Source organism: Salvelinus sp. IW2-2015, linkage group LG16 (genome assembly GCF_002910315.2).
Source record: "Salvelinus sp. IW2-2015 linkage group LG16, ASM291031v2, whole genome shotgun sequence".
NCBI classification, from domain to species: domain Eukaryota; kingdom Metazoa; phylum Chordata; class Actinopteri; order Salmoniformes; family Salmonidae; genus Salvelinus; species Salvelinus sp. IW2-2015.
This window is the reverse complement of record NC_036856.1, coordinates 12,229,631-12,243,277: the sequence shown is the minus strand read 5'-3', so window position 1 is coordinate 12,243,277 and position 13,647 is coordinate 12,229,631. Positions and strand designations below refer to the sequence as shown.

At 41.6% G+C, this 13,647-nt stretch overlaps 2 protein-coding genes across 6 annotated transcripts; one reads left to right on the top strand and one right to left on the bottom strand.

Moving 5' to 3' along the window:
- Positions 1-1,620: 1,620 nt before the first annotated feature.
- LOC111975591 (E3 ubiquitin-protein ligase MARCHF2) lies at positions 1,621-8,988 on the top strand. Of its 5 annotated transcripts, none has more exons than XM_024003985.2 (6): positions 1,621-2,246; positions 3,620-3,872; positions 4,153-4,357; positions 5,019-5,228; positions 5,650-5,816; positions 6,248-8,988. In XM_024003985.2, exons 2-5 carry the CDS (start codon positions 3,697-3,699, stop codon positions 5,806-5,808), a joined length of 750 nt encoding a protein of 249 aa, XP_023859753.1. In that variant the 5' UTR covers positions 1,621-2,246; positions 3,620-3,696; the 3' UTR covers positions 5,809-5,816; positions 6,248-8,988. The 5 variants fall into 5 exon arrangements, with proteins under 5 accessions (XP_023859753.1, XP_023859752.1, XP_070303629.1 ...); XM_070447529.1 differs by having other exon boundaries at positions 1,623-2,246; positions 4,153-4,348; XM_024003984.2 differs by having other exon boundaries at positions 5,650-8,988.
- Positions 8,989-10,488: 1,500 nt separating this feature from the next.
- Positions 10,489-13,567, bottom strand: LOC111975899 (ras-related protein Rab-11B). Its single transcript, XM_024004580.3, has 5 exons — positions 13,350-13,567; positions 11,839-12,034; positions 11,470-11,663; positions 11,289-11,369; positions 10,489-11,176 (listed from the first exon to the last, which is right to left on the bottom strand). The coding sequence occupies exons 1-5, from the start codon at positions 13,387-13,389 to the stop codon at positions 11,034-11,036; spliced, it is 654 nt and encodes a 217-aa protein (XP_023860348.1). The 5' UTR covers positions 13,390-13,567; the 3' UTR covers positions 10,489-11,033.
- Positions 13,568-13,647: the final 80 nt, after the last annotated feature.

Here is a 13,647-nt window from a genome sequence, read left to right as displayed (position 1 = left end):
TATGGTTCAAAGAGATGCCAAAGTGTGGCTGTGATCATTTTCAATCTAAAATAATCTAATCTAAACAGTAAACTTGCAGAGAGGAACTTTTGTCAAAATTTGACTTTTTCCAATTGTATCATGGACTTTGTTTSACTATTGTTAGATGCAGCAACTGTGTTCGCTCTGTAATTAGATCATACTATGAATTGATCCAGTAGTCCGACTACAGTTGAAAGCAAACGTAAATATGCATCTTGTGTCCTGCCAATCATTTCAATGGAACTCGCCATGTAAAACCAACAACTAATTCCGAAGAACTTACATCTTTTAAATGACAACACTTAGCTTGCTTGTTTTGAGGAGGAGGGGGGCTGATATACAGTAACACTCAATATCTAGGGTGGAGGATGTTTTCATTGCTTCACTCTACTCAAACCATTAAGCCTCTAAAATGTAGTTGACAGTGGAATTTTTAAGAAAGGAAGGCTGCTTTTGTATGGTTGGCTATAATGCCTTATGTCTCTCCTTTCTAGTAGAATTGCCTGTATGTAATTTTCTGTCACATGTCCAACTTTTAAATCAATAAACACGTGTTAATTTGCCTTTTCATCAGGGAGCATTGAAATGGAAATAAACCAAATGAATGTCACTTGTTGACAGACATTTTCTTTGAACATCAAGTTTTCCTCTCAAGTCTTATAATGCTGAAACATATACTGCAGGACTTCTAGTGGTGTAGTTAGTTATAACGTTGAATGTGTGATACAGAAATACATGTTCACATAACTGCTATCAGTAGGACCAATATCTCAATTGCAACTTTAAATTTTAGACTTATTTACACATTTTGAAGAATTGAATGTAGAAAAAAATGTGTGCACTAAAATGTTATGGTAGACTTAGTTGAATAAGTTCCAACATGTAACTTCAAAATACTGTGTACATGCTCACCAGAAGTGTGTCCATTAGATATGAAGTGAATTGCAACTACTTTGATATATTGTCAGAATTGTTCTTTTACTTTATGCCTGATTATTAATTTCAGTCATTCTGAATAGTTGATTTTATTTTAGAAAAAAAATCTAAGAAAATAAGGGTATTTATTTTAAATGCAATCCACAATGTAAATATAAATCGCTTAATTTGTGAACGATTTAACGTGGATAAATACATTGACAAACAAAATGTGTGCTTGCTTCTGGTGTTAATTTACATTATACAAAATAAAGGTGCTTTTCTTCCATATGGAAAAATACCTGTAACAATCTGTTTTATTTCACATTCAAATGGGTGAAATATTGAATTTCTATCGGGTTTCTATGTTTAAAATGTTTATATCCTATCAATCGGGCGCAGAATGCCAGCCAATTTACAAAAAAAGAACGTGGACATCCAGTTGGCGAGAAAGATGACTAGCTATGCTGATCGGAAACGCCGTCCGTATGTGGAGGAGGCTACTGTCAAAGACCATACAGTATGAAGATCACTGACCAATAATGAAGTGAGGCATAAACTGCTTCTCCAATAGAAATCCCGGATCACACTTGAGGGCGATGTCATGGCGACTTTGGCTAGCTGAGCGCATGCGCAAAAACACGTCATCGGGTCTGACCGTTGTCTCGCGCCGAACTGCGCGTGTGCATGCCGTCGAATCAAAGGCATTCCTTCAATATAAAGTTGTGTTTGACGAAAATGAAAACGTGTAACTTTGTCACTTTCACGAGATTGGAATAATAACATGTTCAACAACTTTTAAGAAATTGGCTCGAATCTAGGTTGTGCCTTTAGATTTCTAGAAAATGAACTAAGGAATACATTTTCACTTCTCTCACTGATCCCAGATCACATGGACATATTGTCCTTGTTCGAGAGCATCAAATCCATGATGCATTGTGGGTAWATTGTGACTGACTGGCGGATCTACAAACATTAATGAGTAGTTATTTTTGATGCAAAGTGATTTGGAGATCAGTCAGTCAGCAGCCACTTGCAATGTCGAACAAGCTCATTGACTTCTCCAATCCCAAACCCCAGCATGTGTCTGCTTGGTCAGTTTCGCAAGCGTTCCCGGTAGTCTCGCGATGTTGCGCCTCTGGGTTTAGAAACTCTGCTACTGTTGTCTGACAGCTAGACGAGAACTGGCATAGCTAGCTAGATATCTGAAAGGAAATAAAGCAATTTTCAACATTGATGGTTTCTATAGAGGACTATTTTATACATTGACAACCCCACATATCAGCTGTTAAAATGAAAAAAGGAACGCGGTGAGTATTTTTTTCTACAGTCTCTGTCGGCTGGCTAGCTAGTAACGTTACAGTAGCTAAGTTAGCGGCTAACAAATAGCTACTATAGTTAYCTAAAATAAAGTTAGCTGGCTCACTAGACCGTTTTCCTAGCAGAAGGCATTAGCTTAATAAATGAACGATACTGTGAACACAATTAAACCATAATCCATTGTCATGTAGCAATCAGTATGGTTGCTATTCTTTACTGCACTAGCTACTTTAGCTAGAGCTAAACACAGCTGGCTGACCAAATTATCCAGCTGTGTKTTTCGGTCGGGGTTTTGTGTCTGTATTTGAGTGTGTGTGTGTGTTCTCGTCGGGATTCGACACTTCAAGTATGATGTAGCTAGCTAGCGTTCTAACTATGTTTGTTTTGTAGTAACCACATTGATTAATCACCATCAAATGAAGATTATATGTTTTCCTGATATCTAACGTTACAACACATAATGATTGGTAGACTTGATGATACTCTGTCATTTTGGAGAGACCAGGGAATGTCTAGCCACCCCCTGATATTCTGCTATCTGAGGGCTCCGGAGTGGCGCAGCGATCTAAGGCACTGCATTTCTGTGCTAGAGGCGTCACTACAGACCCTTGTTCGATCTCGGGCTGTATCAGGATCGGGAGTCTCATAGGGTGGCGCACAATTGGCCCAGCGTCGTCCAGGTTAGGGGAGGGTTAGGCCGTCATTGTAAAATAAGAATTTGTTCTTAACTGACTCACCTAGTTAAATAAAAACATATCTGGATAGATAATGGTGTCTGTATTGTATTTTGAGGGTCAAATAAGAATGCTTTGGCTTTGATCAAAGGTTTTCATTTATATGGTTATTTTTCAAAAGCTATAATTTGGTCATGTCAGTATATTTCCTAGAAGCTGTAAGATGCTGTAAGATCCCATACAGACAGATATATGAATTCAGTGTCTGAGTAGCCAATTATCTGGGTGAGGATATCTAGGAGACAGCTTGGCCGGGGTAGGCCGTCACTCCCTTGTGCCCTGCTGCTCATACAGAGATAGAATTTTAGAAGTAGCTGTGTTGTGTTTTGCCAAATTGGCTCAACTGCACTCTGGATTTTGGGGCAAATGTGCCTACAGTTCAGACAAGAAGATCATTATTTTATATCCTAATATTTACTACAATACAAATTCTCAGTGTTGTGAAAACATTTTAAGAGCCTTTTTCATGTTGTCATACAGCTCAGTGTAATAATAATGTTGGTCAAAGAAAATGATATTATATTTTAAACCTCACTATTTTTCTCATAATAAGCTCGGTGACGTAACTAGTACTAGAAGTGTATTGTATGAAGTGATTGAGGTCCTAACTCCTTCTCATCACTCTCTAGCTGTTGGGCCTAACTGCTCTGAGCTGAGTCTGTTCCTCATCATTCCCTTGACCCCTGACCCCCTGGACGGCGTAACCATGACGACGGGGGAGTGTTGCCACCTCCCTGGCTCTCTGTGTGACTGCACTGGCAACGCTGCCCTGTCCAAAAGCGTGGAGGAGTCGGATAACTGCAGATCACAGTATGTCACCCAGGTCACAGCCAAAGATGGACGGCTGCTCTCCACTGTCATCAAACCTGCGAGCACACAGAGGTACTGTGGCTGAAAACTCACTTTCAGAGCTGAGCATTTATGAGATGTTTAGGGCTTTTATAACAGGCTGTTATAGTAGTAATCCTAGTCATATCTGGAACTCGTGAGAGTGTTTGGGAGTATGTGTCCGGAAAGATGTCTCACAGTTAGCCTCAGAATTTATGAGAATTTGCTTAGCTGTTAAGACTGAAATGTTATGTTAGCCCAAGTAATATTCGGCAGGCTGTAGTAAATAAACCCAGTCTAAGTATCCTGTTCAGGACCTTTCTGTTTCCTCCAGCGATGGGCCAATCTGCCGGATCTGCCACGAGGGGGCCAACGGCGAGGGCCTCCTGTCCCCCTGCGACTGCACAGGGACTCTGGGCACGGTGCACAAGAGCTGCCTGGAGAYGTGGCTCTCCTCCTCCAACACCAGTTACTGTGAGCTGTGCCACACAGAGTTCACAATTGAGCGCAAGCCCAGGTCCCTCACAGAGGTAACAAAGGTCAATGCCTTTAGCTTGTCTGCACTCCTATGCCTGCCCCTCTGTGTGTGTGTGTGTGTGTGTGTGTGTGTGTGTGTGTGTGTGTGTGTGTGTGTGACTGCTGCTGCTGCTTGCTTTCGCCTTTGTCAGCATTCCTCTGCCTGCGGTGTGTGTGTGGTTCTGCTTATGCTGTGTCAAAACACATGAGCATGATTCACTCTTCTTTGTCTCTTTCTGCTTACATAGATTACTCAATGGAAACATTGTGCTTGTAGCTGCAATACTTCTGTGTTGATATAGAATTTTGGGCCTTGCTCATGGGTCAACAACATGAAGCAATGTTGGCTTAGTTTGACTTAGTTGTGTATTACTCATGCGTATTAAATCCTGAATATGTCAACGGAAATCTAGTTAGGGAGGGATTAGGGATTTTTTTGTTTGTTATTTATTGTAATGTATCATCATGTGTTCGTGTAATGACTGATGTATGAACTCAGGAAGTTTAGCCATTCATCTACTAATGGGTATCTCAATAAACCAAACCCTGAAGAAGAAGAAGAAGAAGAAGAAGAAGAAGAAGAAGAAAAAGCAGCGTGAGTCCTCCAGTGACCATGTTGGTCCTGTAGTGCATGCTCAGTACACTTTATTTCTTCCTTCTCTCCCCTCTCTTCTGTCTTCACAGTGGATGCGGGACCCGGGCCCTCGGAACGAGAAGCGCACGTTGTTCTGTGACATGCTGTGCTTCCTGTTCATCACGCCCCTGGCAGCCATCTCTGGCTGGCTGTGTCTGAGGGGAGCTCAAGACCACCTGCACTTCAACAGCAGACTGGAGGCCGTGGGCCTCATCGCCCTCACCATCGCCCTCTTCACCATTTATGTCCTCTGGACTCTGGTAAGTAGGCCCACATCTAGGACCGGCTAGAATTGACCTTAGATCAGCGTCTCAGCATGCTATATCATGGTTGGGAAGCTAGTAGCCTGTCTTTGACTAATCACACTTTAAATACTTAGTGGGACAACAAGACCGTCCAAGACAGTCCCACTTAAATTAGATGCGTAATGATTTGTTTTTATGAGTCTTTTGTCATGCCTGTTGCTTCTAAAAAGACTTTGCTTTAAAAGACAGAAATGGACTTTGATCGAGTCTGTTTTGTATTTACCAGTTGTTTTGTGTTTCAACTCATGAATGTGCTTGGGCAGCAGTTCTCAAACCTTTAGCGTGCCAGTTTGTTTGTTTTTAGCTTTGGAGGAGCATCAAAATTCTCTCCTCCTCAACCCCCTTCTCCCCTCCTCAACCCCCTTCTCCCCTGCAGGTATCATTCCGCTACCACTGTCAGCTCTACTCTGAGTGGAGACGAACCAACCAGAAAGTACGCCTGCTCCTTCCAGACGCGAAGGGTGGGCATTCTAGCCAGCATTCCCTGCTCTCCACGAAGCTGCTGAAAAAGACAGCTGACGAGACCATAGTATGAGGTCAAAGGTGGGAAAATTGATGTTGGGGTTCTTCTTCGTGTGCTGGAGGTTTGTGGCAAAAAAAACAAGTCTCCAACCAGAGCCCAAGCATTTGTGGATGCAGATTTTTWAAATTTTTCTGTTTAAATCCTTTTTTACCTACGTGTATCATCATCAGCACTTCATTTTATACCTTTCTTTTTTATTTAGTCGTGTTATAGCCTTTACTGGCGTTTTTTATATTGATCAGGTAAAGAAAGCAGTATGTTAGAGGCCATTGAGTACCGTGCAGTATAGTGTTTTGTGAAGGTTTGGAAATGGGAAGTTGATTGGATGGTACTCCACTGGGCCCTGCAAGAAGACGGCGAAGGATTGGACTGATGCTCAGTGGAGATGGCTGTCGAAGCTTTAAAACTGAACGCTAGCGTTGAAGTGAACATTTACTCTCTTTATTTTCAGTTCTCCTCAACCGTCTATAAAAGTGAGGCATGGATCGTTGATGCTGATCTAAGGCGATTCATCCAGCAGTTGATTCCCTAACCACTGAGTGCAGAAGTGAGAAGTTTTGACTCCGGTTCACCAGCCACAGGCTATTCCACTGGGGGATTATATATGCTCATGCCATTTTTATACGCAATTCAGTTGACTCCCTTCAATTTAACTCCCATCTGTTTTCCCCTTGGTGTGAGCAGGAATGTTGTTCATGAAGATGGAGATTGTGCAATAAAACACTGTGGACGCAGGTGCTCTCGCAGTATGTGAGGAGACTGCCCCCAACACGCACAGTTTTGCATGCATGCGATGCACTGTTTATTTTTTTTATTTCGTTGGGGGGGAGGGGGGTATTGTTGTTGTTTTTTTTTACTTTGGGTGATTGAAAGATCGGTTGGTTGAGCTTCCATTGATTTAGTGTTGCTAGTGTGTATGTTGCTCAAGGTTTCCTCCCTGGGAGTATAGAGGTCTCATACTATCAGCACTTAATAGAAAAAAACTGTTCAAATAGAGTGAGCTGATCTCTAGATGCCACTGATGAAGAAAAACCTTTATGGAAATGTGTATCCCACAAACATGAAGTTCAAACTTTTTGTGGTTGAAGGAAAGTAAGGCTTACCTTTCCACTATCGCATGGTCAAGATCAGACTTACAGGAAATCAATAGTACATTGCTCTCCTATGATGAGATTCCAATGAAAAGCTTTTAATTTGTGTTTTTTTTTGTATTGGTGTGTTTTCTTTTTGTGTYGTCACGTAACAATAGCTAGTAATGACATCCAGAAAGAGCGTAGATTGGTTGGTTGATGTTACTTCAGGTTTTGTAGAAGTTGTATTCCCTCCGATATGCAGTCGACCAGACTCTGACGCCTACACTCAGACGTACCTACTGACTGTACCTTGACAGTAGAACCCAGTGTCTGGTTCTAGACTGTTATGGGTTTTGTTGTTATCCATCTACCACAACTTTAAGACATATGAGGTAACCTCTGGATGAGAGAGATGTGCAAAAACAGCATAGGTCTTTGTGTGGGTTTTGTGCATTTGATTTCTTCCCTGTACACTGTATGGTCCTTTCGGACGTTCCTCTGTCTTAGCGAAGCTTCATTTTGACATATTTGTATATGTATTGTTAATCATAGCGTCCTTGGTTGACCATACAAGTATTGACCCTGAATCTTAAAAGCTGTTAACAGGCCTAAAGAGAGGAGGATTAATGCAAATATCCTCCTCAGTAGGGGAAGCTCACGTTATGGTGCACAGAAGCCAAAAACCTAGGCCTAGGTCACTCTTTTTGATTTTTTCTATGATAGTCGAATTTGTTTTAACCCCTTCATAGCAATCATGCTCCTATCTATTGCTCATCTGTAGGGGCAGGTTCAACTCTTCCGGTACCTGAGGGTTGATCCCCTGAAGGGCTTTGCGGTGGAACAGCTATGCACTGGAAAGGTTTATTTATGCAGCTGTAAGAACCCTGGTTGTGGGAGTGGCATTCTGAAATCAGATTAAACTTGGGGGGAAAATTGTGATCTACAGTAAACAAAGTAGGTAGTCATCCTCAGCATAGACGGACACTAGTCAGCCCAGTTCAGTTCAGTGTAGTGTCCTGTTGGGAGACCCATTTTGAAAATAGATAGAAATGTTTTTGTTGTTGTAAAGTGGCGATTGTCACTGAAGGAATCCTCATCTGGTGTTAAAGGGTTGATAACGTTGTGCAATAGTAATACTAGAGTTTAGTATGAGGTTATTTTCCTGTGGGTGTGTGGTGGGGTGGAACCGTGTTGAGGATTTTTCAGGGTGGAGAGAGTTCTTATCTGCGTCGTCAGCGATGGGCCACTGCCCGTGTCACATGCTGTCTCTGATTGGTGAGTTCGCCTCCAGCTGACGTGTTGGGAGCTATGGAGACTTTGCAATGTCGGGTGTAGTTACAGCAAGTGTGCAATTCGATCACTTCACAGTGCAATTCTTACCTATAACCTTAACAATACGTAATGAAAGCAGAAGTATAATGTAGAAGTAAGTGCATATGAAGGATCGTAGCAGTTCGCTCACTCGTGCAGGCTGAGAAGGTCATGATAGGATGTTGGATTTTTCTATGCGAGTCTTGAGTTGCCTACAATATGCTCAGAGACATTCAACTCCAGTGTTATAAACGCTAACTCAAACAGTTCCTTCTCTCCAAAGAAGCATTGATTCTTGTGTTTTTATACCAGTATATCAAACGGCACTTTCACAAAACTATAATGGAAATGAATACAGTGTGGTTGTTTATATCATCTCCCAATACAGACTTTGAAAGGGATTTAAAAGTGTTACTGATATTGTACAATTTTCCCAGTTTCTGGTTCGGATATTGCTCCTCTGATTTCGTTTTTGATTTGAAGATGAAACCAAGGGTCCAGGGCATTGTCATGCTCGTATGTAAAAGGAGCAACATATCAGCTTTGTAGACTTGTTTTTGTTAATGTTTTAATCTCGTGTTCATTTTACCACAGTTTTTAATATATTCATGTGTATCATTTGTAATTTGTTTCAATTATTCATTAAGCACAGGATTTGTATCAATCTTACACTATAGTATTTCAAAACATGTTAATGTTGTGCAATGTATAAAGAAAGATGTCTTCACCAAGATATGTTGGTGCTTGCAATCAGCCAAGAAAAGTGTGCAAAGCAAATTTAAAAATGAAGCTACAGAATGGATAAACATCAATGACTCCTTTGTCTTCTTAATGATGTGGACACTTGCATGTACTACACAGGCCTCTTATTTGATGTTATTTCAGACTTTACGGTTATCTGCATCAGTTAACACATTCAGTCCAAAATGGAATTGTTTGCAAAATGTTGGTTGAACTTTTCCAAAGTTCATGCAAATATTGTGTGTACTATCCTAGGTCACATTACTCTTGATAGGGGTTTTGCACTTTTTGTTCACATGGAAAATGTAGAATTTGTTTGATATCCAGTGCTCTGGTTTCCAGTCACTCTCAGTTCAACAAGAGGGTAAACATATCAACAAAATGTCCCATGTCATGTGTTAAAGTATGTTGACTTACTGGTTACATTCTCAACTTATACTGAACAGAAATGTAAAGTGTTGGTCCCATGTTTCATGAACTGAAATAGAAAATCCCTGAAATGTTCCATATGCACAAAAAGCATTTCTCCTTTGCCAAGATAATTGATCCACCTGACAGGTGTGGCATATCAAGAAGCTGATTAAACAGTATAATCATTACACAGGTGCAACTTGTGCTGGGAACAATAAAAGGCCACTCTAAAATGTGCTGTTTTGTCACACAACACAGATGTCTCAAGTTTTGAGGGAGTGTGCAATTGGCATGCTGACTGCAGGAATGTCCACCAGACCTGTTGTCAGAATTGAATGTTAATTTCTCTACCATAAGCCGCCTCAACGTCATTTTAGAGAATTTGGCAGTATGTCCAACCGGCCTTACAACCGCAGACCAAGTTCAGCCAAGGATATCCACATCCGGCTTCTTCACCTGCGGGATCGTCTGAGACCAGCCACCCCGGACAGCTGATGAAACGGGAGTATTTCTGTATGTAATGAATTCCTTTTGTGTGGAAAAACTCATTCTGATTGGCTTGGCTTGGCTTGGCTTGGGCCTATGCCCTCCCAGTCCCATCCATGGCTGCTCTCATGCCCAGTCATGTGAAAACCATAGATTAGGGCCTAATTAATTTATTTCAATTGACTGATTTCCTTATATGAACTGTAACATAGTAAAATTATTGAAATTGTTGCACGTTGTGTTTATATTTTTGTTTGGTATATAAAACTCATCTCCATCCAAGGCTCTTTTCTAATCCATCCTCCTAAAATAGACCGCCAAAGATGAGAGGGTCATGTCATTCGATAATTCAATTCTGTTTTCCACTACTGGCTTACACAGAGGTCAGCAATATGCTGCTGTAGCATCATACTTGACACCACTAGGCTAGCTCTAATGGGGTGTGGCGCTGTCCTAGATCAGAGGAACAGGACTGGGCCTGGAGGAAATGTAAACAACCTCCTGTAGACCCCCGCCTCTACAACAGCAAGCCTCCATAAGGACAGACAGACATACAGGACAAGACAGCTCACATAGTCTACCCACATACATCTAAAGTTGAGCATTTTGAATTCCAGTACTGTACAGCACACTGATAAGGGTTGCATATGTGAAATGAATGACTTACGTATTACTTTGTCATTGAGTTTATTGTAAAGTCTTACAGTGCTTATTGAAAATAAAACAATGAAAAGGTGAGACAAATACATTTGAATAAATACACAATGAAGGTCATTTCTGGCATGATAACTAACGAAATGCATATACCAATGTAATTATACTGCCTTATTCAAGAGAAACTGTGAGAGGCTATATACACAGCACCATCTAGTGGTCATTGTTCAAATCTCAGAGTCCAAAACACTACAGCACTTCAAATCCAGCTCATCCCATTTCACAGACAACTGTCCTGTTGCTACACTGCAGGAACCTCAATGTTGAATCCATGAATAACTGAACAAGTGACAGGAAGGCTTTTTTACGTTTCACTTCATGACAGAAGAGCATATGTGAGTTCACAAGTAATAAAAAGTAAGTTTTGTATACAGGGAGGGAGGGGAGAGTAGGGCGTCGCCACATATGGTAACAAAGACAGAATGGGCGGTACAGGATAAGACAGTGTGATGGTGGAAGTGAAGGGGGGTTGGGGAAAGGGGGTCAGAGGAGTGCTGAGGGTCACAGGCTTTGGCAGCACGGTAGTTTGTTTTTCTGCCCATCGGTGGTGGGGGGGACACTGATGTCCACTACATTGTTGCCTGGAGACTCGTCATGTGCTGATCTGTCAGCTATCTGCTTCTGTGATACGATTCGGTAGATTTCTGGAGGAAAAAGAAGAGACAGTAACTGAAAATACAATGTGCCAATAATACATACATTATAGACTAGTTTGTTTCCAGTAATGTGAGGTGTGTCGTGGCTCCCTCTTCTTACCTGCGAGGATGTTCTTGAACGCCTCTTCTACATTAGTGGAGTCCAAAGCTGAGGTCTCAATAAATGATAGCGTATTCTTTTCTGAGGGAGAAAGAGAGAAAAGATTGAGTTGAGACAAACAGGGGTGTCTTCTTTGTCCCTGGAGTGAGCTATCATCTACTCCAGTGTTTTTGTTGTTTACCTGCGAAGGCGCGAGCCTCGTCTGTGGGCACTGCCCTGAGGTGGCGCAGGTCACTCTTGTTGCCCACCAGCATGATGACGATGTTGTTATCAGCATGATCCCTCAGCTCCTTCAGCCAGCGCTCCACGTTTTCATAGGTTAGATGCTTGGCAATGTCGTACACTAGGAGAGCCCCCACCGCCCCCCGGTAGTACCTGATTGGGACAGAGCAGGGAGGATAGGAGGTCATAGGTTGTGAGACTAAGATAGAGAAAGATTTCAAACAATGGTTTCAGTACTATCAAAATATGCTAGTTCCATAAAAGGGCAGGTTACAGCAAGACGAGCATCCTTAACATTATTGAGCAGTGAGCTCCCTCCTCCACTCACGCTGAGGTGATGGCTCTGTAGCGCTCCTGTCCAGCTGTATCCCAGATCTGGGCCTTTATCATCTTGCCATCCACCTGGATGCTGCGGGTGGCGAATTCCACACCGATGGTGCTTTTGCTCTCCAGGTTGAACTCATTCCGTGTGAAACGGGACAGCAGGTTACTCTTCCCCACACCAGAGTCTCCGATCAGCACCACTGGCAACAAAACACACATTTAGCACTGCAATGACAGGCTGCTGCTGTATGTTCAGTACAGTGGAAAATGTTAGACCACATAACAGATCATATACAGTAAACCAATTACAAGTATGCCAAGTGGATTACTTAGGAAAATGGTCATAATCAAATGGATCTGTGCATGTCTGACTTCTTTGAATGCTTTGGAAAACAATATGTTCATTGATTGAATACTGCTGTTTGCCAGGCCTTGCCAAMATGACGAAAACAACAGAAAAGCATTCTTAACAGAAATAAAGTGGTTAAATGAGTATAAAGTGCTGCTCTGTCTCTTTAGTGGAGGAAAACGTTGTGAACTTTGTCCTTCTGAAGTCATGCTGCAGGAAGCTGAGAACCTGTTCCTACTGGGAAACCTGAGTTGACACTTTCAGAGGGCCTCTCTTCCTTTCCTGTCTTCTCCAGTGATTCACCCTCTGAATCAGTTGGAAATCCTCTGTTCTCACTCTGTCCCTTTTATCACATTTTCTATTATCGTGTTTTAAGTGTCATTTGGAATGTATCATTTTGAATATTGCTGTATACTACACTAGATTGGTAACAGGTGTGGTGTGCTTCTGTGGGATTGAAACATCTAACAGTAACTCATCAGTAGGGTAATAAATTGGTATCTGTAAGATTTTGACAAATGTGGTTTCTTGTGCCAGGGACTTCCTTCCTGCTCATTATCCCATTCTTATCTGATACAATTAAATGGCCAGTCTATTATCAGGGATGGTCATGTTCAGCTACATCGCATACTGTCAGTCACATTATAATGTAAGCAAACAGTTTATGAACAAATATAACAGTATTTCTATTAGGCATATTCTTTATGGGTATTACCAATAAGTTACATATACAACAAATAAAAAATTACAATGACTTAATGAATCACCCATTTCAGGTTTGACCTTTGGCACACTTGTGAAAAGAATCCTAGCTATCATTTGTATTTTTAGAAATCTGCATGTTGCTGGCCAGCACCTTTGAGTATGATGATGGTGTTATGAAGGAACGAGACCAGAGAAAACCTCTGTCGTTAGACAAGTTAGAGCTGTGCATTTGTCAACACAATGCGACAAACTAAGAATTAGCAAGCCACCAGATCAGATGGAGGCTTGCTAAATCTATCTGGACATTCTAAAACAATCTGTTATAATAAAATACATTGTGGGAGCTTCCTCTAACGGTACCTACGTAATTGACAAAATCAGACAAATTCTATTTGTTGTAGCTACCACAAAAAGCAGCTAGCTACAGCTAGATGGGTAGAAATGGATGACAGTTAGTTTACCTTTGAACAAGAAATCGTATTCATCATCTCGGTTACCCATGTCTTTAAAATCGTCTGATTCCAATTTAATTGCGATATATTCCTGGTCTAGCGTTTCAGCTGTTGGTTGTAGTGTTTGCTACGTCCCTTTTTTTCCTGTAACCCAATGCGCGAGACAATGCCTTGGCTGTCACAGTCTCCAACCGACCGCAGAAAGAGGGGATCTTCCTGGCTCTGCAGAAGGGGAGGAGTTCACTGGCGCCAATGTAAATTGTACTACAATAATCATGGCATTCCATTACAGTAGTAATAGGCCTAC